Source organism: Capricornis sumatraensis, chromosome 14 (genome assembly GCF_032405125.1).
Source record: "Capricornis sumatraensis isolate serow.1 chromosome 14, serow.2, whole genome shotgun sequence".
Lineage (NCBI taxonomy): Eukaryota > Metazoa > Chordata > Mammalia > Artiodactyla > Bovidae > Capricornis > Capricornis sumatraensis.
The window spans coordinates 13552122-13577799 of NC_091082.1; the positions used below are offsets into that span (position 1 = coordinate 13552122).

The 25678-nt window shown below is 49.0% G+C and overlaps 1 protein-coding gene across 1 annotated transcript; it reads left to right on the forward strand.

The window, feature by feature from the left end:
* Positions 1–303: 303 nt before the first annotated feature.
* Positions 304–25133, forward strand: PFKFB2 (6-phosphofructo-2-kinase/fructose-2,6-biphosphatase 2). Its single transcript, XM_068985871.1, has 16 exons — positions 304–360; positions 1452–1556; positions 7591–7716; positions 8233–8329; positions 8755–8821; positions 8951–9025; positions 9564–9620; positions 10509–10633; positions 13363–13570; positions 14205–14351; positions 15073–15177; positions 16167–16296; positions 17038–17100; positions 17313–17377; positions 18008–18187; positions 25071–25133. Exons 2-16 carry the CDS (start codon positions 1469–1471, stop codon positions 25131–25133), a joined length of 1596 nt encoding a protein of 531 aa, XP_068841972.1. The 5' UTR covers positions 304–360; positions 1452–1468.
* The last annotated feature ends 545 nt before the right edge of the window (positions 25134–25678 follow it).

Sequence of the window (25678 nt, forward strand, 5' to 3'; positions counted from 1 at the left end):
AGCCACACCCCCTCAAGACGGCCACTAGTTCACTCTCGCGATAGTACGAAAAAAAGTCCGGCTTTTTATTAACCCCGCCCCCAGCCGTGCTAGTTGCCAAGCAACGGTGTAGCCAACCTCCACGGCGCTGGGAGACTCGCGAGCTCGCGCTAGTTCACCTTCACAGGTCCCTCCTCCTACCCGAGCGAGCGTCCTCGAGCCCCGCCCCCCGGAGACCGCGGGCGCTCGATTGGCCGAGGAACCTCTCCAGGTGAGGGCTGAGGCCGGGGTGGGCGGGGCCTTGCAGGGCACGTGATCCGCCGGCAGCTGGTTCTCCAGACCCCGGCCCCAGAGTCGGCTCCCGCCTGTTAGCCTCTACGGGTAGGTACCGGGGCCGCAGGCGGGAGGGGTCTTAGGGTGGACGGCGGCTGTGTAGCACCTTGAAGGGGCTTGGCAGGCGACAGGAGGCAGGCTGCCTGGACCTTGGTGAGGTGCGGGAAGATGAAGCCACGCTGTTTGGGGCAAGTCCGGTTCCCCCGCCCCCACCCCAGGCATTACCTGGAGTGCGTACGTTTAGGGACCCAGAGCCGCAGCTGATGGGTGAGTTCAGAGGATGTGCGTGGTCAGTGGAAGAACTGCAAGGTCCCTGAAGCACTGGGGGTCTTTCTCACGAGTCCCTTGTCTGGGATTGCGGAGTGAACTCGGGGCTCTCCCACTTCAGTTAAGACTCAGGACTTACCCCTTATGCTGCAAGTGACCTTGGGAAAGTTATTTACCGCCTCTAGTTGCAGGGTGATTCTACCATCGACTGCTTCCCAGGAGATGTATGGGGAGGGAGTGCGGACCAGGGGTTGAGAGTAACACCACAAGGGAAAGTGGTGGGGTCCGGGGGCTGTCCCCGGGTCCAGCTGCGGTTTTTCTTCTGGGGGACATGTTTGTGATGTTCCCACTTCTCATTTTTTTTCCCCCCAGAACTGAATCCTACCATTGGACTACGATTGCTTTATGATAATGAACTTGATCTAGTCACAACCCACCCCAGCCCCACCTGATGCCACTACTCTCCCCAGATTCTTAACCTGGAATCTGAGGTTAGGAGGGAACTTGGATAAGCCATTTAATTGATTAACCTCAGTTTTTTTTTTTAATCTAAAATGGGGAGAAGTAGCAATGGTAGCAAAATCTGTTTATACAGGATTATTGGAAGGATTGAAGGAGATAATTTATGTGAATGTAAACTCCTAAGTCAGCGTTATAAATGCAGGGTTCTGGTGCAACTCTTCATAGATAAGGAAACAGAGGGCTGGAGATATTCATGAATCCTAGGGCATGTAACTATTAACTGGGAGAAGGAGAGCTGGATTTGACACTTGGCCCAGGGTTCTGTCACTTGTACCTCAGTGGTCCTCTTTTGGGGGTTCTAAGGGTTCTTTTCTTCCTTCTCTTCTTCACATTCCTTTTGTCCCTTCCAGACATTTGAAGAGTTGCCATGTCTGGGAATCCTGCCTCTTCCTCAGAACAGAACAACAATAGCTATGAAACCAAAGCAAGTCTCCGAATGTCAGAGAAGAAATGCTGTGAGTGTTGGGGAAGAGGAGGGAATACTCTGTCCCAGGATTTTATTTTAGGAATATTGTTGTAATTCTAGACTTTGCTGCTGAGTGGGAGTGGGAAATAATTCTTTGACATAGGAATTTAAAACAAAGTCTACCAGGGGAATTTCCTTTCTGAAAAAGTAGACTCTGAAATGTCTGTCCTTGGGGCTAGACTGCTGGTGTAGCCCAGCATTTTCTTCCTGCTTTCTTTAACTGAATCTTTATCTCCTCTATCCTGGGAGTATTTGCCCAGTCAATTGATGCAGAAAGTTAGAGTAAGTATTATGCATGCAGTGAGTAAGGCAGAGTGGCAGGGTGCAGGAATTCCTTGGGGCTGATACTGTTAAGTTTCCCTTAATCTCTTGGGCTAAGTTTTGTGAGAGTGCTGCTCACAGCAGCAATTGCAGGTTGGAACCAGTTGCTCATTTCTACAGGCCTAAGGGAAACTGACCATGACATTTTCACTTCTTGCCATATCTGGGGCACTTTGCTGTCTTACAAGTTTAGTCTTTATATTTTGCGAACTATTTTCCTCTGGGGATGGGTTTCACAGGAGTATTTCCATGCCCATCTTTTAGACAGAGACAACAGGTGGGTTTGCAGAGAGATGAAGTAGTATTTCCTGTCCCCATGATCTGCATGCCTAAGCATCCTTCAGACTGCAAGACTGTATCGCCCAGGTCAAAAGGTCCTGGGCATTTGGTCCACAGATGTTTTGGGGAAACTCAAGGAAAGCTCACTTTGTCCCTGCTTCCAAGTTCCCTTGGAACCCTACCAGTGGTTATATTTATCAGCAGGTGGAAATAGTCGACCAGCATGAGACTTGGGATCATCTCATGTTCCAAACTTTCCCCAGAGTATCAACCTTGATGTCATGCCTGTGTCAGTCTCATGATTAATGAAGATCATCTTTTTTCACCTACCTATCACTGATGAAGCTTTCTGGGGTTTGGCTGCAGCAAAGGCGGCTTGTTTGGGTGTGATCCTGGGGTTGGTGCATACAGAAGACCTGTATGATTAGCGTCTTCTTTCTCTGCCAGGGGAGGAAGCCTAAGGGCAAGCACCCAGTGGAAGATAGCTACTATAGCACGATGTTTGGGTGTAGCCTCTGGAGTCAGACTGCCTACGTCCAAATCTTCTTGTTACTACTTCCTAACTAGGTGCTTTTAACCAAGTTGCTTGTCTGCCCCATGCCTCACTTTACTTTTTGATATAATGGGGATACTAATAGTATCTCTCTGAGTGATATGAGAATTGAATGCGTATATATAGGAGAGCGCTTAGAAGAATGTTGGGCCTGTGGCTAAACTGTGTTATTTTTCACTGGTGACAATTTGCATGTTGTGTGTGTTCCTGCAGCATTATATATAGATTGAATTATGTGGTAAATGCTGTGCTGGAATCTCACTATTTAAAAGAGCCCTGTAAAGAATCACATTTTCAATAAAAAGTGTTTTCTCCTCTTGTTTGACAATATGGTAGCCCAGATTTGGGGGTATGGAATGCATATCTTAAAGAGAGGTGCCCTCCTGTTACTAGGACACTTGAGTCCAAAAAGAGCAGAGAACAGTTGGTGGTAGTTGGGGGTGGGGAATTGATAACCGTGAGAGTCATGGACCCTGCCCAGTGCCCAGCGTCAGCCCTTCTGGCTTTGCTTTTTTCTCCAAAGTACTCTCCTACCTGCCTTCCTAACTTTTTTGCAGCTTTTTTGTCTTGAGGTCTTTTGATTAGTCAAGGAAACAATAATCCCAAGTCTCTTTCCATTCTCTAGACTCTAATTCTTGATCTCCCCTTTCCAAATTCTACCCTCATCTTCCCCATTGGAGGCATCTGGGTTCTCCTGAAGCTACTGTCATTTATTTACCCCACTTTGTTCTCCTTTCGCATTTGGACTGTGAAATTTTGAAAGCCACAGTCCGAGGAGAAATACAGTTATGAGAGTATGTGTTTATTTCCCTTTTCTCTGTTACTTGCCTGTTTCTTGCAACAGGTTTCCCAGTCTGCTTAGTGTTCATACCCAGCAGCTGCTTTATTAATAGCTCACCCATTATCCCATTACTGCTAATTACACCTGTTTGTTGGCTGACTTCGACTCTGGGAAGTGCCTGAACTGGAGGGCTGTAGAATGTCTTTAGAGAGCCAAAGCCTCCAAAAGAGCATTACTGAAATTTCAGCTGCTCCCGGGATTGGGGAGAAGGGGGGTGGTGCTGGCTGAGGTGCCCTTAAGGTGCTGAGACAGCTGGTTTCAGGGCTCAGTGAAAGCAGGAATTAGGGGTAGCCGGGGAGGTCCACCTGGTTTTCTTTCTTTGTTTCTTTTGTTCTTTGATATTTTGAATAGGTCTGGAACAGACAGGTTCTCATGAATCTTCATGAGACAGATTCATATGAATCTTCCCCTAATTACAACACAGAAAGAAAGCGAAAAGCAAGAAATTTCTCATGATTTTGCCTGTGCCTGTTAAGTTTGATTCTTTCTAAAATCTTATTCTGGTGTTAGTGAAAATAGGTTCACACTGTACATTTTTTGTTCTGCTGCCATCTCTCCCCTGCTCCTTTTAAAATCTGTATTCTGGACATTTTGTGTGTGTTGATAAGTTCAAATTTACTTCACTCTTCAGTCAGCCTTGTATGGATATTGCCTCTCCCTGATGGACATCTACATTGCTTCCAGTTTTCCTCCATCACCAACAACAATGTAATAAGCATCCTTGCATATATACCTTTCCATTTTTGTGCCAGCAGCTTTCCTGTAGAAATACTCTGAGGAAAGACAGACACTTTGAAACACTCATTAGCATTCCTCAAAAGTTCTGTATTGTTAGCAGTTTTTAATATTCCAAAGTACTTGATAGAAATTGGGCATTAAGCTATAGTTGCACTGGTTAACTAAAACATTAACTTTCTCAGTGTTTGGCTGCAGAACTTGGATATATTAGGCTTATCAGTAAAACGGCCAGACATAATTGGCAGTTTTATGACTTCTGATGAATACAGAGAATCACATAGGGCAGTATATTTCAAAACATTGGGGCTATTGAGAACAAAAAGTGGAAGATGACCTTGATCATGAGAAAGCCAGGAACTGTGGGCTTTCTAGACTACCCTTCAGGTTTAGATTATAGCTCAGAGTTGTGCTGGCCACTTGGTTCCCTTCGTCAGGTGCTGACAAGAGCTGGTGACTAGGACTAATTGGACGGTCATGAAACTGGGAGTCTGGTCAGGGCCCTGACCTTGACTTTCTATTGCAGGACTGTGGGCCAAGCTCTTCCCTTTTCTGGGCCTCAGGTTTTCTGTCTACAGGAGGGAAGTTTTCACATGCTCATTTCCTCTAAGTGTGTTTGTGAAGGAAAATAAGTCTAAGATTGAGAAAGTGAGTTCAACCTTGCATAAAGAAGGCAGAAGAGAATTTCAGCTTTGAAACAGCTTTCCAAACTTTGTCAACAGATATGTTATAATATGGGCTTCCCTGGTAGCTCAGCTGGTAAAGAATCTACCTGTAATGCAGGCGACCCTAGTTTGATTCCTGGGTCGGAAGTTCCCCTGGAGAAGGGATAGGCTACCCACTCCAATATTCGTGGGCTTCCCTGATGGCTCAGATGGTAAAGAATCTGTCTGCAATGCAGGAGACCTGGGTTTGATCCCTGGGTTGGGAAGATCCCTTGGGGGAGGATATGGCAACTGACTGCAGTATTTTTGCCTGGAGAGTCCCCATGGACAGAGGGGCCTGGTGAGCTACAGTCCATGGGGTCGAAAAGAGTCGGACATGACTCAGCAACTAAGTACAGCACAGCACATGTTATAATCATATTGTGTCTGAAATTAATCAGCGTGAAGTGTGATAGTTTTGTTCTGTGACAGGCAAGACAGAGTGTTCCTACTATTGCTGATGCGGTACTTTGAGATAAAAGTATGATTTTGTTTTGTCCTGCGGTAAATGAGCAGCCGTGTTGCAGCAGGTATGTGTGGGTGTGTCGCAGGCAGAGGGGGAGCTGTGCTGGGGGCCGCCAAGGGGAGTCCTTAATGCCCCGTGCTTCCTTTTGTTCTTAGCACTCTCTGTCCTGTTTGGTAAACATGGAGCAGCTGGTTCCCTGGCTGGCTTCAGAGCATCTCCCAGGGATCATCAGTTCATTTTCAGCTTCAGGGAGGGTAAGAGGACATTTGGGGGAGGTGCGTAATGGGCTGGAAGGTGTGGGCCGAGCAGCACTGGAGGTGCAGGTAATGAGCCAAGCCACGGGGATTGGAAAGGGAGCTGGAGAAAGTTAAGACTCCTGAAACCTGAGGCAACCAAGCTGCCTGTTGAGGGTCAAGAGGTCAGGGACTAACATCAGCGAGGCTGCAGCACGCATTTGCTTGCCCTTGTGCTCCCTGTTGGGACAGAGACGAAAATCATTTCTGCTGCTCATCCCCTACCTTGGAGGGGCTCCTGCTCAGGCCTGGGAGTTTTCCATGTCCTCAGTGGGTGAATGAAGGGCTAAAAGCCAACTCCTCTGACCCCAAGTCTGGGCACCCACCCCTCGCTCACTGCCAGGGCCCTGTTTGGCTACTGGCTACTTCTTGCCAAACACTCCTAGGAAACTCTCTTCCTTCCAAGGTCTGTTCTGTACCCACGCCCCTCTGCCCACTTCTCCACTGAGACCTTTTTACCTTCCCTTCTCTAAAAGTGAAAGATGACATTCCCATCCAGTTGCCACCGGTTTGCTGAATTGTTTCTTAGCCTTCCAGGGTCGCCTTGTCCCGGGGAAGAGAAGCAGCAGCTACCTGCTGGATGCCTTCTGGAAGATGAAGGTGCACGTGACTCTGTTCCATGTGGTCTGTGCACAGGGCCTCCCTCGTGGGAGATGCAGAGCCCGAGTCCCTCCCGATGACCTGCGTTTGGGTCTTGGCCCCAGGGCTGTGACTCACAGCGTGCAGGGCCCTCTTCCACCACTCCTTCCTGGCAGGGTGGGCAGGGAGGGGCTATGAGTAAGCCGATCCTCATCAGAGGCTCTTTTTGTGGAGAAAAGCGGATCCCAGTGACTCAGTGTATGTTCTCAGACGGGTCACCTGGCCTCTGAGCATCTGGTTTGCCCCTGCCTGCCCAGGGAGAGCTGTCTGTGTAAATGAGCGTTCTTGAAATCCGTTTTCTAAGGAGGGGCAGACCAGTGGCTGTTGTGCTTCTAAACTGTCTTGCTGCTATCTGGGCCTTTGAGGCAGGCTGGCCGTAATGCCCTTGTGGGCCAGTTCCTGAGGTCTAGTCAGATCCCGTGTCATGGAGGCTTTGTGCTGTGTGTGCTGAGTCGCTTCAGTCGTGTCTCTTTGTGACCCTGTAGACCATAGCCTGCCAGGATCCTCTGTCCATGGGATTCTCCAGGCAGGAATACTGGAGTGGGTTGCCACTGCCTTCTCCAAAGGATCTTCCTGACCCAGGGGTCGAATCTGGGTCTCCTGTGTCTGCAGGCAGGTTCTTTACCATCTGAGCCACCCAGATAGGCTTTGACACCGTCTAAATCATTTAGAAGTTCTGGCTTAAACTCGTGGCCTGAGCACAAAGGCCCAAACAGGTGGAGGGCAGGATTTTTTTTGATCCTCAAGATAACTCTTGCCTGTGGCTCTGAAGGGGTGGATGGGATCCTCAGGAGAGACAGTTTGTTGGATGTGTTACTGGAGCCAGCTCAGGGCTGCACTGGTAGAATCTCCAGGCCCAAGGCCTTCCTCCATGGCACCATCACCCCGTGTTACTAAATATTCTCAATGCTGAGGAAGATGCTATGGCTACTGTCTTTCTATTCCTGGCCACTTTTTTTTTTCTCTTTCACCTTGTGTACCTCTGTGAAGACCTTGGGCAAGGCACATCTTAGTTTGGGTACTTTGTCTTTTAGGAGGTTTACCTCGGTTTGCCTTTCCAGTCCTCTTGGACCCTGGCCTCACTGAGGTGTATGAGAATCAAACCAGGTTCTGATCATGAAGGCTTAGGCTCCTGCACACTCTTTACTTGGCCTCTCATTATTTATTTCTGTTCCATTCCATTTCCCTTTAGCATGGGCATCTTACATGACAAACTCTCCAACCCTCATCGTTATGATTGGCTTACCAGCCCGTGGCAAAACCTACGTGTCCAAGAAACTTACACGCTACCTCAACTGGATTGGGGTGCCCACCAAAGGTAGGTGCAGCTGTGCATTCTGTGGGAGAGGAAATGATCAGTTCTGTGCCTCCCAGGCCTCTGGGGGACTTTCTGTCCCTGGCATCAAGGTTACAGGGTGCTCCTGGCAGCAGTTATGGTTTTTCCTGGTTTACTGGCTTTATTCTCTGGCCATACACTTGTTCCTCCTGGCCTTGGCTGGATTGGCTTAATTTGGGGGAAATACCTTTGATAGGAGTATTAAGAATTAAATGAGAATAGGGCTTTATGTTTCCAGAGCCCTTACATCTGTGTTATTTAGCAGTATCCCTGTGGAATAGCCGAAGTGGCTGAGAAAATGGAAAGTTACATAATTTAAGACTTGTCCGGAGTCTGTTAAGTCAGAGCTTGAACTTAATCTGATTCTTACTCTCGTATTGTTGCCAGCATACCATGGTGCTTTTTTCAGTCCCCTTGGCCACTCTGACATTAGACCGAGAAGTTCGCTTTGGGACATTGTATTGTTTCACTGCTAAAGGGTGTGGGTGTCTTCTGCAGTGTTTAATCTTGGGGTGTATCGGCGGCAAGCAGTCAAGTCCTATAAGTCCTATGACTTCTTCCGGCATGACAACGAGGAGGCCATGAAGATTCGCAAGTGAGTCTTCTAGGCCTGACCGCCAGGCCAGCCCTTCCTTGGCCATCGTGAGAATGGATGTCATGGGGCTTGGTTTCCTTTTTAGTTAACACCTGGTGGGAATTTAAGTGGAAATTACCCACTGGGTGGATCACTGTGGACTTGGGTGGGTAGAAGAACAGGACTCAGAAAGTTGTGAGTGTTGCTGTAGGCTAAGCCTCCAGAGAGTGAGGTATGTACGTGGGGCCGGGGAACATGAAAGATCCAGAAAGGCAGAAGAATAATGGGGAAGTTGAAAGGTCCAGTTGGGGAAAACTTTTGATCCATGGGGAAGCTGAACAGAAGGGACTTGACCCCTGCGGCACCCTAGAGGTTCGCGTCTCTGACTGTGCCTGAGCTTGCCCTTGCCTCAGTCCCCTGGCTGATCTCCTCTGCTGTCCTGGCAGACAGTGTGCCCTGGTGGCGCTGGAAGACGTGAAGGCGTATCTCACGGAGGAGAGTGGGCAGATCGCGGTAAGCCTTACCTGCCTCTTCCCCGTCTCCACCCCTGTGGCAGCCTAGCTGCACCGCTCCGCCCTGCGTCCACCTCGGTGGGACTGTTTCTCGGTCCCCATTCCTCTGCCTCGTGGGCTCTCTTCCCAGGTCTTTGATGCTACCAATACCACTCGAGAGAGGAGGGACTTGATTTTGAACTTTGCTGAGGAGAATTCCTTCAAGGTAGACCTCACTTTCAATTTTCTCTTTCATGCGTCGGAAAAGGAAATGGCAACCCACTCCAGTGTTCTTGCTTGGAGAATCCCAGGGACAGGGGAGCCTGGTGGGCTGCTGTCTATGGGGTCGCACAGAGTCGGACGTGACTGAAGCGACTTAGCAGCAGCAGCAGCAGCAGGGTCTGCCTCCAAGCTGGAGGAAGAGGAGGGTCGGTGAAGGTGGGGAGTTAGGAGCCATGTGTGGACCTGCTTGACTCTGGTGGGGAAGAACAGGGCTGGACACTCGATTCTCTCGTCTTGGTGCCTTACCCTCAAAACATGAATGTTTTCTTTCAGTTCCTTTCTCAGTTCCTTAGCATGTATGTATGAGGCCCTGGGGATATGGTAAGAGCTATTTTTAAATGAAGAGCCCTTGAAGGCCACTTTCATGAAAGAAAATCTCCGGGGGATATGGTGGCTGGGGTGGGGCAAATGTGAAGGTGTGCTCTTAATTGACAGGATGGCCATTTTTGACTCATTGATCGCTGCCTTCTCCCCCTGGGCAGGTGTTCTTTGTGGAGTCCGTGTGCGATGATCCTGACGTCATTGCTGCCAACATCCTGGTAGGTGAGCCCCCTGCACACATGTCTCTATGCCTTGCGTGTGTGTGTTGGTGGGGGTGGGTGGAGAGTCAGCTTGGTAATGAAAGCGAGAGATAGACATGTTCAGCAGCACAGGATGAGCTCTTAGATCTGCCAGGACCCCATTTTATACTTCTCGACGCTTTCCTTGGGAGAAGAAGCAGGCTTTGAGGAATAAAGTAAGAATTAGCTGTTGAATATAGAGGCTCAGCTTAAACTGTAGGAGTCCTGGCTCTGCATTCCGGGTATTAGCTACGTGCTGAAACCTAGGTATGTTCTTAGAATGGATCAGACTCTTCATTATCTGTGTGGGCCAGCTTCCATGAAGGCTGTCGGCCCACCAGTGGTCTAAGGTTCGGGTCAGCGTTCTGGGCTCCTCGCTGGGTGTGGTCACAGCTCATACCTGTGCCCATCTGATCGCTGTACCGTGCTGTGCTGATGGACGTCCATGCGTTGTGTCCCGGTGGTGCTCTCCCAGCAGTGTGGGGCCTTGCCAAGGAGGTGTCTGGTCCAAGTCAGCCAGGCGTCTGATCATGCACTTTATTCTAAGTGCCCGTGGGGAGAAATTGAATCCCATTCTGTTTCCCCAGGAAGGTCCATGAAGGGATCGGGGCCCGCGAGCTGCTTCAGCTGTGTGACTGCCTCTGTCCTGCAGCCAAGGGCAGGCGCGTGACTCCCCAGTTGTCTCTCCCTTCTTGGTTGCCAGGGTCACAGGACGGGGGGCGGGTGCTGCTCAATGAATGGGATCGCCAGCGCTCCCGTGAAAGGCCTCTTCTCTGGCCTTGCTTTGCTTTATGTAGCAGTGGCTGTTTGCAGAAGTGCTGTTGAGAGCAGACCTGTGACCAGGCCCTGCTCTTCCTGTGATTCCAGGAGGTAAAGGTGTCGAGCCCCGACTACCCTGAAAGGAACAGGGAGAATGTGATGGATGACTTCCTAAAGAGGATTGAGTGCTACAAAGTCACCTATCAACCCCTTGACCCAGACAGCCATGACAAGTAAGGTTTGAGGCCGAGGTCTGAGGGCCGAGGCAGGGGCTGCATGTGAGAAAGGAGCCTTTCTCACCCTGTCTGTAGTCTTCCTCTGACCATCCAGACCTGTGTTTACATCATTCCAGGGAGAAAAGATATGGCTCTGTGGCCTCTGAATGGATTGAATCTTACCCTTGAATACCAGAGTGTTTTTTTCATCATGAGTTCTTCAGTTGTGTGCTCTAGACTATGATTTCTCAACCTCAGCATGATGGACATTTTGAACTGGATATCTGTGCCGTGGGGAGCTGTCTCAGGCACTTTAGGAGCTTTCGCAGCACCCCTGCCCTCTGCCACTAGATACCTATAGCTGTCCCAAGCTGTGGCAATCAAAAAGGTTTCCAGATTTAACCAAATGTCCCCTGGGGAGCTAACTCACCCCTGGTTGAGAACCACTGCTCTAGATCAGTAGTTTTGAATCGGGGTGTTGTAGGGCACCCCTTTAAGGTGTGTAATCAGTTTTTGATCAGTTTTTAAAGTTTATTGTGTATGTGTGTGTGTGTATATATATATGTGTATGTGCACATATATTACATATGTAAATAACATAATATGTCAATTTATTTTGCATAAAACATAATCTATTATACATGTGTAGGAGGCTTCCCTGGTGGCTCAGTGGTAAAGAATCCTCCTGCCAATGCAAGAGACCTGGGTTTGTTCCCTGGGTTGGGAAGATCCCCTGGAGGAGGGCATCACAACCCACTTCAATTTTCTTGCCTGGAGAATCCCACGGACAGAGGAGCCTGGCAGGCTACAATCCATGGGGTCACAAAAAGTCGGACACGGCTGAGCGACTAAGCACACCACCCCCCACCCACACACACAGACACATATGCATGTTGTTGTTGTTTAGTTGCTCAGTTATTTCCGACCCTTTGTGACCCCACGGACTGTAGCCCGACAGGCTCCTCTGTCCATGGGGATTCTCCAGGCAGGAATACTGAAGTGGGGTTCCATGCCCCCTTCCAGGGGATCGTCCCAACCCAGGGATGGAACACAGGTCTCCTGCATTGCAGGCAGATACTTAACCATCTGAGCCACCCGGGAAATCCAAGAACACTGGAGTAGGTAGCCTATCCCTTCTCCAGGGCGTCTTCCCAACCCAGAAATCAAACTGGGGTCGCCTGCATCATAGGTGGATTCTTTACCAGCTGAGCCACCAGGGAAGGCCATACATGTGTGTACGTATATATACATATATATACGTACACACACACACACACACACACACACACACACACACATATATGTATATGACTTATATATTATTTCGTATGGCAGTACCTATCGGCAGTGTGGCCTGGAATGCAGGTTAAGTTGATGTGTGACGGCAATAAGAGTTGTAGCAAAATGCCAAGTCCATGTCAAAGAATGATATGTGTGCAGGGAGACCCATGAGAAGGTGGTCTTCATGAAAGCATGTAGTCAGAGCAGCTCTGCTGAGATAAGAATACAGCTCTGCAGCCAAGCGAATGGTGAGTGTGCATAGCCCATTGTCAAACTGCTTCCATGGTCTGCTTCATGCTTTTAGTCTTTCAGTTCCCTTCGAGTGTGTTGCCCACAATGTTAGTGTTTGGAGATGTTACTTAATACAGAAATTGAAAACTGCTGCTCTAGATACAGCGTAATAGTATATTCTTTAGTTAGCGCAGAGTCCTACATTGAAAAATATTCAAGAAGAATATGTGTGTGTGTGTGTGTGTGTATGTGTGTTTATAGATGTTACCTCTGGTGGTAGGGCTATGGGTGATTTTTCTTTGCATCTTTCTTTAAAAAAATTTTTTTTGGAATAAGCAGTTACTATTTTGTAAGAAGTTTTGCTTATTTTCGGCTGTGCTGGGTCTTCGCTGCTGTGCAGGCTCTTTTCTGGTTGTGGCAAGTGGGGGCTGCTCTCTAGTTTGGGCGTGTGGGCTTCTCACTGTGGTGGCTTCTCTTGTTGCCGAGCACGGGCTCTGGGGTATGCAGGCTACAGTGGTTGTGGTGTGAGGGCTCAGCAGTTGTGGGCTTTAAACCATAGGCTCAGTGGTTGTGGCACACGGGTTCCATTGCTCTGTAGCTTGTGAGATCTTCCCAGACCAGGGATCAAACCTGTGTCTCCTGCACTGGCAGGTGGGTTATTTACCACTGAGCCACAAGGGAAGCCCAACACTTGTTATTTTTATAGTGAGAAAAATTCCATGATGGCCCCAGAGCAGGCTTTGTGAGTGCCTTTGAGAAAAGCTTGACCGATACGTAGACGGAGGGAATGCGCAGAGACGTCTGTCTGTGGTTCTGCTCCCTCCTGCCTGCCCCTCCCCTCGGGAGCTGCCGTACTCTTAACTGTCTTGACCACCTGAGTTGGATGCTGTGCTTCTCAGCAAACTTCAGGGTTACCAAAATCACCAGGTCATCTAGTCTAGCCCCTGAGGGGAAGCCTGAGTTCTGCTCAGCACACTTAGCCACGGTGCCTAGTGCAGGGCGGGCACGAAGGATGTGGGGCTGCCCGATGAGACGTTCGGGGCATTTTGCCGCACCTTGGTTCTGAGGAGTGGGTGACCCATCTCTTTCCACTTGGCTCCTTCCACGTGGGTGGGGGTATCGTGGGGGAGTCGGAAGAGCCCCTAGGAGTCTCAAGTCGCCCTGCAGATCCTTTCCCCTTCTGTTATGCTCGGATTTTCATACGCAGGGGACTTTTTTCCCCCTGCTTTGTCCAGGGACCTTTCTTTCATCAAGGTGATAAACGTGGGCCAGCGACTTCTCGTGAACAAAGTCCAGGACTACATCCAGAGCAAGATCGTCTACTACCTCATGAATATCCACGTCCACCCTCGCACCATCTACCTGTGCCGGCACGGAGAGAGCGAGTTCAACCTCTTGGGGAAGATTGGGGGTGACTCAGGCCTCTCAGTGCGAGGAAAACAGGTGAGTAGTTAGCCAGCAGGTTGGATTTCCCCGGCTTAGGGCGAGAAGGACGTGGCGGAGGTCATCTCTTCGATCCCCTTAACTTCTTACTGAATCCTATTAGGCTTAAGTTGCGATTTCAGCGAAGAGACGTTTTCTTGTTCATGGATTCTAGCTCTGCACTCGCGGAGAAGGCAGCGTCTATGGGGTCGCACAGAGTTGGACACGACTGAAGCGATTTAGCAGCAGCAGCTCTGCACTGGGCGGTGCATAACTTGGAACCATTTCTACTGTGATCATTCAGCTGTCAGACATTTATTGGGCTCACCTTGTGTGCCCAGCACAGTACAGGCTGCTCTGGTTGAAGTTCATTTCCTCCTGGGCTATTATAACTATGTAGCACCTTTCAGAGTTTGATTGGGGTCATGCACACTGTCCTTTTTAGGCTGAAATGGCAGTCCTGTGTGTGTGTGTGTGTGTGTGTGTGTGTGTGTGTGTTCTTTTCGACTTCACCATGCCTGGTGTGCAGGATCTTAGTTCCTCAGCCAGAGATCAAACGGGTGCCCCCTGCAGTGGAAGCGTGGAGTCCTTACCACTGACCACCAGGGAAGTCCGCTTCTGTGTTTTCTCTTACATGTTTTGTTTCATGGCCCAGTTTGCCCAGGCTCTAAGGAAGTTTCTGGAGGAACAGGAGATAGCAGACCTCAAAGTGTGGACAAGCCAGTTGAAGAGAACTATCCAGACCGCGGAATCTCTGGGGGTGCCCTACGAGCAGTGGAAGATTCTGAATGAGATTGATGCTGTGAGTAGGAAGGATCTGATGGCTAAAGTGCCAGTTAAGGTCTCCTGTTCAGGCTGGAACACTCAGAAGTCACCACGTGGGCTGTGCTGTCTAGAAAACTGGGGTTGCCAAGTAGAGACGTTGAGGAAGCTGAATCTGGGGCCGGTCGGAGGAGGAAGTGAGAACAGCTGTGTCCCCAGTTGGGGCTTCCCGCTGCCTGATGTGCCTGCACCAACACAGGAACCAGTTTTTGACATGGCCCCTGGTACCTGGGGAGAGTGAAGCTCCAGTTGGTTTCTTCATATATTTTCCTCCGAGGAAAAGGAAGTAGCTGACAACTCACATCTTGTCTGATTTCTGCTTAGGTCACTCGGTCAGCTCTTGTAGAAAAGTCCTTTCCAAATTTGTTTTTGCATTTCTGTGTCCTTGAGGTTAGAAGTAGACACTTCCTTTTCTTTCCTTCCTCTGTATATTTTTATGCCTCCTATAAGAATTCCCCAGGGCCTCCTTCCCTGTTTCCCCTCCTTTTTCCTGCTGACTTTTCTTGACCTCTCAGCTCCCCAGCCACAGGAGAAAGCAGCAGCTTGAGCTTGAGCCCTCATTCTGTGAATCAGTCAGTTACAGTGTGTGAAGGGAGCCGGCCCAGTGCCTGGCGCCGACGACTGATATTCCTCAGGGTCACCTCTTTATCTGGGGGGCTGTGTGTGTCCGTTCGCCTCCCCGAGCTGTGTGGTTCCTGCAGGGCGTGTGTGAGGAGATGACTTATGCGGAGATTCAGGAGCAGTACCCAGATGAGTTTGCGCTTCGAGATGAAGAGAAATATCTGTACCGCTATCCTGGAGGGGAGGTGAGATTCCTTCCTGTGGGGCGACTGTCCCATCCTTTGCTTGGGGTTTAGCTTTAATTTGGGGGGAAGGATTGAATGTGAGTTTGGGGACCTTCCAGGGGTACTTAAGGTATCACTTAGTTTTTCTTCCTACTTTTGGGTCCTGCTGTGTTTAATTCAGCTTGGGCAGTCAATTTGTTAAGATCCCCAGGTAAGGGATGACAAGATAGCTTCTATTGTTGAGTATATTTTAGAATCAGTAGAGTCTTTTTTAACTTTTTTTTAAAAAAAATACTTCTTTTTATTTATTTGACTGGGTTTGGTCTCCGTTGCAGCACGTGGGATCTCACATTGTGGCAAGCGTTGGGTGCACAGGCTTCTCTCTCGTTGTGGCCATGTGCTTAAGCTTCCCGTGGCATGTGTGATCTTATTTCACTTCGATGACCAGTGATCAAACCTGCATCTCCTACACTGGAAGGCTAATTCTTAACCACTGGACCACCCGCGAAGTCCCCATAACTTCTTTTTTTATTTTTCTATCCCCACCCAAGCAGGTATAGGCGCCAAGTAAATATCCGGGGTATGAGGATTTTCCTGTCATCTACAGTGTTTACGATCGCTTGCTGGTCTAAGTGGCTTTATAGTCTAGGGCTTTGTGAGGCAAAGGGAAACAAGAGAAACCTACAGGGTCTAGGAGACCCCTAGGAGCCTCTGTTGCCTTACACTCTGCCTACTCTGTAGGGAGAAAAAGATACAAAACACAGGCTGCGTTCAGATTTTCTTTTCTTGATGTGCAGTTTCCTTGGTCTGCATATAGCTCTTGAAGGGTCTGAAGACTCTCAGGCGATACTGGGGATGGGGGTGGTTAGCACGTGACACGGAGCTGCTGAACCTCCAGGAGGAAAGCCATCTGGGGAGAAAGAAGCAGCCTCTGAACTCTGGACACGGCCACTGACTTGGCTGCCAGTTCGCGCCCGGCCTCCGACCAGCCCGCTCCGTTTCCCCCCCAGTCGTACCAGGACCTGGTGCAGCGGTTGGAGCCGGTCATCATGGAGCTGGAGCGCCAGGGCAATGTCCTCGTCATCTCCCACCAGGCTGTCATGCGCTGCCTCCTCGCCTACTTCTTGGACAAGGGTGCAGGTGCCATGGGGGGGGTGGGTGGGGAGGAGGCTGGACTTGGGGTGGCACTGGGTTGCCTGGCAACCAGACCTCCCCTTCTTCCACTCAGACTGGAGTACATTCTTCAGTCAGCAGTGTGGGGCTCCCAGCAGCCTTGGGGCTAACTCCTCTGCTGGTGCAAAAGCCCCCAGTGGAGAGCGGCTGCTGCTGGGGCTCTTGGTCCTGCTTGGCTGGAGGGGCAGCGTTGAGCTCACACGCCTGGCAGCAGTAGAAAAGTGGTTGAACATTCCCGGCATGTTACTTTAGCTCTAGGGAGGGTGGTGTCTTAGAAGCATCTTCATCCTTGGAATTCGGGGTAGACAGGTTTCTGGGGTAGCAGTAAGGAAGTGCTCCTGTATCTTTGATACGTCCCTTCCTTCCCTTCCTGATCTTCCTGCACTGCTGAGAAGCCTGCTCACTGACCTCTGGTGTACCCACCTGAAGCCCAGTCTTCCCTTCTTGGGTCCCCTGGCCACAGCACTTAACTTCTGTTTTGCTTGCAAGGAAGGATCTGAAGTGGGCTTATTTCCTTTCTGAGCCACTCAGTAGTCTGGGTGGCTTTCTTGGAGGCTGTGTTGATAATTGTCTGGGGTTTAGAGGGGGAGTTGTCCAACTCCAGATCAGGATAAAGAAAACTCATGAGCCCCTTGGATGCTCTCTTGCACTAACGTGACCTTGTTTCATAATACTGAGATTTCCTCCACCTGGACTTTCTGCTTTCAGATGAGCTACCATACCTGAGGTGCCCTCTCCATACCATCTTCAAACTTACTCCCGTGGCCTACGGTAACGATGAGCCTGGGAACTGGGCAGGAGGTGGGGTTGGGGAAGGTCAAGATTTTTAAATTTTCTTTGAAGTTTGCCTAGCAATTCACTCTCATCACTCCTGTATGCCGGAGGCTCCCTCATTGCCTCCCATGTTTGAAAGGATGTCTGTATGTATTTGGGAATTTCTTGAAGCTTTTTCTTTCTTCTTGAAGTCCTCTCTGTTTTCTCAGGGTGCAAAGTGGAAACAATTAAACTCAACGTGGAGGCTGTGAACACTCACCGTGACAAGCCAACTGTAAGTATTTTTCCATGGATGACTTGCAGGTTCCCCGCCACCTTGAGTCTTGAACCTTTGACATCGAGAGACTGGGGTTTCTTTTATGTCCAGAAGGAAAAACAGATCCAGAACTCATGTCCTACGTAGTCTGCTTACTTCCAAGAGGAAGAGATGTTGGAATTACTATTTTTGAAAATTAGTATCTCTTTCATGAGTCTTAACCTTGACAATTGGCTCTTGGAAATTCAATGAAAAACGGAAAGTGTTTGGCAGAAGTGAAATGGAAATCCCCCCCTCCACCCCCCGGAAAGCACTCCTTTTGGAAAGTTGGTTCCTGGAAGGTGGGGTCAGGAAGTGTAGGTTAGTTCCTAGGTCTGCCCTGGTAATCTGAGTGATCTTAAATAAGCCCCTTCCTTTCTTTGAGCCTCTCTCTAGCTTTGAAGTGTGATGCTCAAGGAACTTCTCCCCCCTACAACCTTTAGCTTCCTGGGGCTGGGGGACTAGGTCATGGCCCAGGTCTTACGAGAGAGCCTGTCTGCAGAGAAGCAGGAGAGGAGGAGGCTGTTGTGGTTACAAGCGTTGTTTAACCTTGATGAGTGAGCTTTTGGCTTGGCTTTCATTTGTGTGGTGTCCCTCGTTTCCAATCAGAACAACTTTCCCAAGAGCCAAACCCCTGTAAGGATGAGAAGGAACAGCTTTACGCCTCTGTCCAGTTCGAATACAATCAGGCGTCCAAGAAATTACAGTGTTGGGAGCCGGCCCCTCCAGCCCCTCAGCCCGCTCCGTGCCCTGGACACGCAAGAAGGGGCCGACCAGCCGAAGACCCAAGTCAGCATTCCGGTGGCGTAACCGTGTGTCTCCCTCCCATCCTGGCCCCCTGCCCTTGTCACTAATCACCGAGGAGTCATATCACCTCCAGCCCCCACACCCCCTCCCGACCCCACACCGTGAATCTCAGCAAAGAATGTGAGGTCACGTGTTTCCAGACCAACCTTAGCTAGTCTGCGGTGTGTGTCTTCCTGCCCGGGGGCAAGCTTGCGAGCTGGGTGTTTCTGGACAGGTTGGGGCGGCTTGGAGGAGGAGGAGAAGGGCTCCCCTCTCCTGGGGTGACTGGCGCAGCTGGGGCTGAGGCTGAGCGTGCCATATTCCTGTCCATCCACAGTGTCTATAAACTCAGTCTTGTCCTTGTGTTGGTAAAGTGGGGACAGGGTGGAGGGGGACCCAGAAGCCCCTCTCCCCTCCGCCTTTGTCTCCCCGAGGTGTGCTCCCCTCACCGTCCATGCCTGCCTGCCCTCTTCCCCCTTCTCACGTCCCCTTTGGGTTGTCTGGTGTGACACATGGCCTTGTTGTGTGTCTGTTGAGGACGGGAGGGGTGGTGGGTGCGAGGGGAGTCTGGCCTCTGTTGCTGTTCTCTGCAGTGGGCCTTGGTGGATCTGGCCTGGGGGAGCCTTTCTTTCCCTTCTCCCTTCCTCTGAAGTCAGGTCCTGCAGGGGTCAGCCCAGGCTACAGAACATCCACAGATGCTCTGAAGCCTGTAGGGAGACATAGGATGAGAATTCTTGTCCCCTTTCATGAGAAGCAATCCCGAAGTCTCCAGTGCCCTGAGGGAAGCTGGTTCTCGGTCTGTGGGAAATACCTTGGTTTGTCCTTTTCAGACGTAGGTGTCTAGGCTGCAGCGGGGTGAGGTTTAGGAGAGTAGACTGGTCTCTAGCTCTTGCAGGGCCCTTGGACGGCAGGTATCCCTTTTCTCCAGTGGCTCCCAGCTTCTTTGCCAACCACAGGAACTTTCCTGCCAAAGCCAGTGACCTCTGTCTGGGACTATTCAGAAGGACAGAGTTAGATTCACGAGTCATTGCTGAGGTTTGAATTGCTCAAGGGAAAGGCAGAGAAGGGTTCACTAGAGCTGCTTGCTGTTTTTTAGTAATATTCAACACTATTCCTTTATTTAACTTAAAAAGGAATATTCAATATTGAATATCAGTTTTTAAGTTAAAAAAATTTTTTATATGAACAAATTTCCCCCAAATGTTGGGAAAACCTAGTGATAAATTTAATCTCTCTCACTAAAGGTACTGTTTTATTTCATCTTGATGTCCAGAGGAGTCTTGGAATCCAGTGGGATCTAGCTCTTACTATTTACCTGTATCATTTTATTTTCTCTGCAGGGTTAAACTGGAAATGCTTAGAGTACTAATTCTTAGCTCCTTGGTGGCCTGCAATGACATACCCCCCACCAATTTTGTATACAAAATATGTGAATACATGTATGTGTATTTATCTGAAAGGCAAGTGTAGGTTTCTCATGAGATTTTTAAAAGAGAGAAAGGACTCCCCACCTCAAAGTTATCAATCTGTCTCTTAGAGGTGACCAGTGACAGTTAGCTATTTGCCAGGGTTGTTCTTATTTGGTAATAGGAGACCTTTGATAGCATCACTGACTCAGTGGACGTGAATTTGAGCAAACTCCAGGACACGGGGGAGGACAGGGAAGCCTGGTGTGCTGCAGTCCCTGGGGTTGTAGTCGGACATGACTGAGCGTCTGACCAGCAGGAGACCTTTTGTTGTGCTTCTCATCTAGGAGTATTCATAAGAATCCCCGATAGAGCCTGTGCAACGTACTCATGCCTGGATCCACTCTAGGCTTAATTCTGACTCTGTCTCAAGGATTAGGGTCTTTAAATAGCTTCTCTGATGATTCTGAATCACACTCCATTTTATGATGTTGGTTGGAGAAACACTGGGGCAATGGTTCCTTGGACAAAGCGTCAACCGAGGAATTCTGAATTTCTCATAGTTCTGAAAGAACAGTTCCCTGGAGTTAGCTGTGTGAGCTGATCACAGTATTAAATGAAGTCACCCCTTCATTGTTACTTCAGGCAGCAGCCTGTTGAGCTTTTACCCTTTACGTCGCAGGGCGATGGGGAACAGATCCCTACATCATATGGATGACCTGGGATAGCAGCTGAGAGTTCCAAGCACACTGGGGAGAAGCACTGAGATGAAGCTTGTGGGATGGTAAGGGTTAGCATCACAGGCAGCTGGCTTGTGACCTTGAGTCCTTTTTTCCTACTTCCTAAGTTGGTTAGACATCACAGACAGTTTTCAGAGGCCACTTGCCTAGATTCTGCTTGAAATTGCCTTCCAGACATAAGATAACCTGCTCTTCCTGTTGAGGCATTATATAATGTGTTCTTGGTGTCCATGTTTGTGGAGTTTTGGGCTGGGTGGCTGGTGGTGGAGGAAGGAGACACAGAAACAGGAGAAAAAGTCCTTGCCCTGAAGGTTATTTTAGAGAATGGGCATGTAATTTATAAGTGAACAGTTGTGGAAGAGCCACACACTGAGTCTATGAATGTGGGTGTCAAAGTGGAGTAGAGAGTTCCTTCTGCCTTTTCTCTTGTCCTGCGCTTATGAGACAAAGGGTCGGGAGCTGGGACTGTCCCCCAGGATGATGTGGTCTGGGAGATGCGTGTGGCACTTTTGCAAGGCTGCCTTGTCTAGCTTTGCTTGGCTGGTGGCATCTTTAGCCCAAATGGGCATTCGGTCTTTTCTGATGCTGTGAGGTGAGAGTGATTCAGAGCTACTGCATGAGAAAGAGCATTTTGATCCCCAGCTGGCTTTGGGCTGTTTGTACTCTTAGTGAGAAGAGAATTTCCTAGCAAACCAGTATCGTGTTACCCTGTTACAAACCCCTGCATTAGATGCGGGGCACTGGGGCGTTCACTGGGCCCTCGGCCTGCTGATATCTCGCCACTCTCCCCATGTGCCAGTTTGCTTCCCCAAGAAGAGAAGCCAGAGGTGGGCTCAGCCTCATAATGGACACCGGAAATTAGAACTTGACAACGGCAAGGATGTCAGCACCCTTCGGTTTTTAGAGCAAGATGCCTCCAGAGAAGCTTCAGCAGGAAGAAGTCAGGAGAGCGTAGAATGGAATAGAGCTTTTACTCCACGTATTAAGAGAAATTCTGTTCCCTGTCTTTTCTTTCCTGTCCTCCTCTCCCCTTCTGACCTGAGTGTGTGCTGTGCTGTGCTTAGTCGCTCAGTCGTGTCCAACTCTTTGCGACCCCATGGACTGTAGCCCTCCAGGATCCTCTGTCCATGGGGATTCTCCAGGCAAGAATACTGGAGTGGGTTGTCATGCCTTCCTCCAGGGGATCTTTCCATCCCAGGGATCGAACTGAGCCACCAGGGAAGCCCGCATGCCTGTGTAATGGTAATACATACACGTTACTATGATTATGTCTCTATCACAAATCCTAATAAGAAAGGACAAACTCCAGAGCACCTTTTGCTGGGCTTCCCTGGTGGCTCAGATGGTAAAGAATCTGGCTGCAATGTGGGAGACCTGGGTTCAGTCCCTGGGTTGGGAAGATCCCCTGGAGAAGGGAAAGGCTCCCCATTCCAGTATTCTGGCCTGGAGAATTCCGTGGACTGTGTAAGTCCATGGGGTCGCAAAGAGTCGGACACAACTGAGTGACTTTCACTTCAGTTATGTTATGGGAGAAATAGGTGAAGGCTTTAACATTCAGTCTATTGTTAGAAAATGGGGAAAGGAAAAATCACTGTCTAGTCAATTATCTTTTTTCTGCTTTAAAACTGAATGAGTTCTGTGACAGATTTGAAGAGGAATCTAAAGCAGATTAGACAGCTTTTTTTCCCCTGTATCATAATCCTTAAATGGAATTTAGCTCTTATTATGTGTCTTGTCTTTGCTTTGGTTTGGTAAGGAGGTGGTTTTGCATTCAGTCACAAAGTGCAATAAGAAAACCCTTTAAAAGATGCACTGTGCTAGGTGTCTGCTTTTTGTCTCTGGTGTTTGGTTCTGTGTGTTTTTTTGTCCTCCCTCCCCGGTCGGGAAGACTCCCTGGAGAAGGCAATGGCAACCCACTCCGGTACTCTTGCCTGGGAAATCCCAAGAATGGAGGAGCCTGGTGGGCTACGGTCCCTGGGGTCGCAAAGAGTCGGACATGACTGAGCGACTTCACTTTCACTTTCCGCCAACCCTCAAGAAGTTTGGGTTAGGAGAACAAGAAATTTGTATCCTACCTAAACTAAACGGTTGAGTGTTTCCTGTGAGGTTCTGGGTGTTCCTCTTTTCAACCCACATTTGCTCTTCAAAAGCACTGGCAGTTTGAAGAAATAGGATATAGCTTTTTGGAAATAAATCCACCTTACGGTGTCTCTATGAGTAGGAGTTCTGCATAGCAGAGAAACTCCCTGATGTTTGGCATAGCCCAGGGACAGGGGAACACGTGTCTAATAACTGAGGGAACTTTGTCTGGGCTGTGTAGTCTTGTGCACTTTCCATTGTCTTTGCTAAGCCCAGAGGCCATGTTGTGTTTGTTTCCCAGAAATTTCATAACTTTACACAGGTTTTCAGTATACATTTTAAAATATTTTAATTTAAATTAGATATTTTAATTTTCTTGGAATTAAGTATTTTAATTTTAATTTGATTTACAATTGAATCAGATTGCAGCATTGGCAGGGTTGAGCTCAAATATCAGAAGTATGTCCAGGGGTTTAATTTAGACTCATGTTCAGAACACTGTATCTAGAAGTATTTATATGCTGACTGCCTGACAGACTGTGGTAGGGTCCCTATGCTGACTAACCGACAGCCTCTGCTAAGATCTGTAAACTGACAGTCTGACTGTTTTCTAATTGTATGGGTTCACACTGTATGCATGTTACTGTAATTCTCTGTCCATTGCACATGTCCTGCAAAGAAAGGAAGTTTCTTCAGGGGGAAGTTCTGTACACTATGATTTTCGGTAGGCATTTTCTTTTAGAGTAGCAGCCAAACTCTAGTCATTTTGTAGAAAGTGAATGTTGAACATCACTTGTAAGGTATTTTGTAAACTCAGCTAAGGAGATGCAAGCCCAGAGCCTGATATCACTGCCTTTGCTTGAAGTCATCCTATCCATTCCCCCATTTCTAAGCAGGATCTCACTTTCTGAACTTTCTGTGTCCTCAGCCTCCTTTGCGATGGGCTGTAGCATTCCACTGGATAATGCTTCTGTTTTTAGTCTGCCATCCACTTGGCTCTAAATCATAGTCTAATTAATAACAATTTAAAGGAAACTTTTGCAAAAGTAATTTTTTCAGTAAGCCTTTCACTGGGGATCCATGACTCATTGATCTTTGTACCTGAATTGTGTGTGTATATATGTATGTTTTTCTTGTGTAGCAAGAAGTAACAAGATCAATTCATTCTGATATGGTGGTAGTTTTCCTGTGGCAAAAACAAAGGATTGGTCACCAGCTGTGCCCTCGGAGGTGCTGGTAATGAGCTGAGCACCCCTGGGTTATGATGCTCACTGGGTTATGGGCCTGGAATGGACTGAATTGGGAACCGCACCCAGTAGAGCTGCCCTCCAGGTTTCCCAGGCACAGCTCTGTTGAAAGAAGGAATGTAAATCCTTAGCAGCATTCTAATTTAATCTGGTGACATTGATGTCAAAATATGGCACTCAGATCCTTATAAGGTGTATAAATGTATTTGAAATGTGTTTTTTGTGTGTGTGTGAGTGTGTAGAATGGGTAAATAAAATTGTTGAGTAACTTGAATCTCTCAGAAGCCTTCTGGGTTTTTTGTTTTATATTTTGGGTTGTGTTCTCCACCCACTCCCCGACCCCCAAAACTGCCTCAAACTGCTTGATGATTGACCCTCAGACAAGCAAAAGCCAGTCCACAGAGTGACTGGAGTGGTGGAGGCATGGCTCTCTTGCACCACCTTCTGGGGAATATAAGAAGGATGTTATAGAAGGCACCTGAACTTTGTGTTTTGGCACCTCTACGAGAATTAAGGAAAAATTACCTTTGATTTTTTTCAAATCATAAAAGGACTCTGTGCTGTAACTCACACTAGCAACATGGAACTCATTGTTGGGGAAAAAAAAAACAAACTTTGGAGATCACTTAGAATTTAGTGGACTGTTCCTTCTAAAATATGAGCTTTCTGTTTAAAAGAGATTAAAAATTCTTTAAAAGAGATTACAGCCAGCGAAATAAAATGACATTTAACTGCTTCTGGGATAGGAAAAACAGATGGGAACGTGCCACTGTTCTCATGCTTTATTCCTTGTTATGTTAACAAGGAAAGAGCTCGTTTGACATGTAGGCTCTTGGATCCCACCCGAGGCCTGTTGAATCAGAATCTTCCTGGATGGCCAGGCAATTCAGGTGCACATGGAACACTTGGGAAACACTATTCTAGGGGGAGGAATTTCTCACAAGGTTGAATATTGGATCTCAGTTTATGGGAGAAACTTGGTTTCTGCTCTGCTGACCGATTTCAGGATGGACTGGGGGACCTACAGCAGTAGGGACCCTCATCAGAAGCCAAGGAGTCCCTGCCCGCCGCAGTATCGCTTCTTCGCCCTGGGCTTTTGGCCGATGTAGCTCTGGGTGCTTTAACCATGGGGCCCTGATCGCCTTCACCTGCTGCCTTGGGTCTGGAAGGAGTGCCTGGTCTGACGTGGCCCCAAGGGTCAGCAGCCCTGGACGAGTCCATTGCGAGTCTGTCTGATTCCCAAGAGGAGAGAGATGTGTGCAGGCGCGTCAGCGTGTCCAGCGTGTGTGTGGGCGTGGGGGGTATGAGCGCCGGGGGGCACTGGCAGGGCAAGGGAGGGGTTCTGCTCGACTTCCTGCGTTAGCACCTGGGTGGTGGTTTAACAGCTGTGTCTCTCTTCCTCTCCGGCTCCTAGGCAGAGACCTCGCGGGCTGCGCACAGGCTCCCGTCTCCGGCGCCCCCCACCTCGCCCTCCTGATGGCGTGAAGGCTGAGGCCAGAACGCTCCCGGAGACTGGGGTCTGCTGAAGACCTGGGCGTGTCAGCTCCACTGGGGCTGGAGCAGGAAGTCCCGTGGGGCCCAGACATTCGGGGCCACCTGAGTGAGCCTGGAAAAGCTGCCCCCCATTTCTTCCCCTCATGCCTAATGGAAACGACAGTCACCGTGAAAAGCTCAGCTTCCCTGTGCCTGCAAACGTTTCACAGGCCGAGCTAATGCGTTTTGATCACCTCTCTGCTGGGTTTGGCCCATGTTGGCCAATCCTGTTCTCTTTCAGCAGTTTAACATCTGACCAGTGACTGTCCTCCGGGCTGGATATTCTTTGCCTGATGTACAGAGCAGCGCTTCAGATTTAGCTGTTGCCACATGAGAGGGCTGAACTCTTCCCGCAAACCTTTTCTGTGCTCTAAGAGCTGGGCTCTGCATCTACTCCAGGTGCACAGGCTAGAGTGTAATAGGTCACTTATTCCGTCACATTGGAAGCAGGAGGCAAAGTCACCAGGTGGATGGAGGGTGTCTGAGAAA

Coding starts and splice junctions, on each gene's coding strand:
- PFKFB2 (XM_068985871.1), top strand. CDS start 1,469: ATGTCTGGGAATCCTGCCTCTTCCTCAGAACAGAACAACAATAGCTAT. Junction 1,557..7,590: donor AATGTCAGAGAAGAAATGCT/GTGAGTGTTGGG, acceptor ATTTCCCTTTAG/CATGGGCATCTTACATGACA. Junction 9,621..10,508: donor TCATTGCTGCCAACATCCTG/GTAGGTGAGCCC, acceptor CTGTGATTCCAG/GAGGTAAAGGTGTCGAGCCC.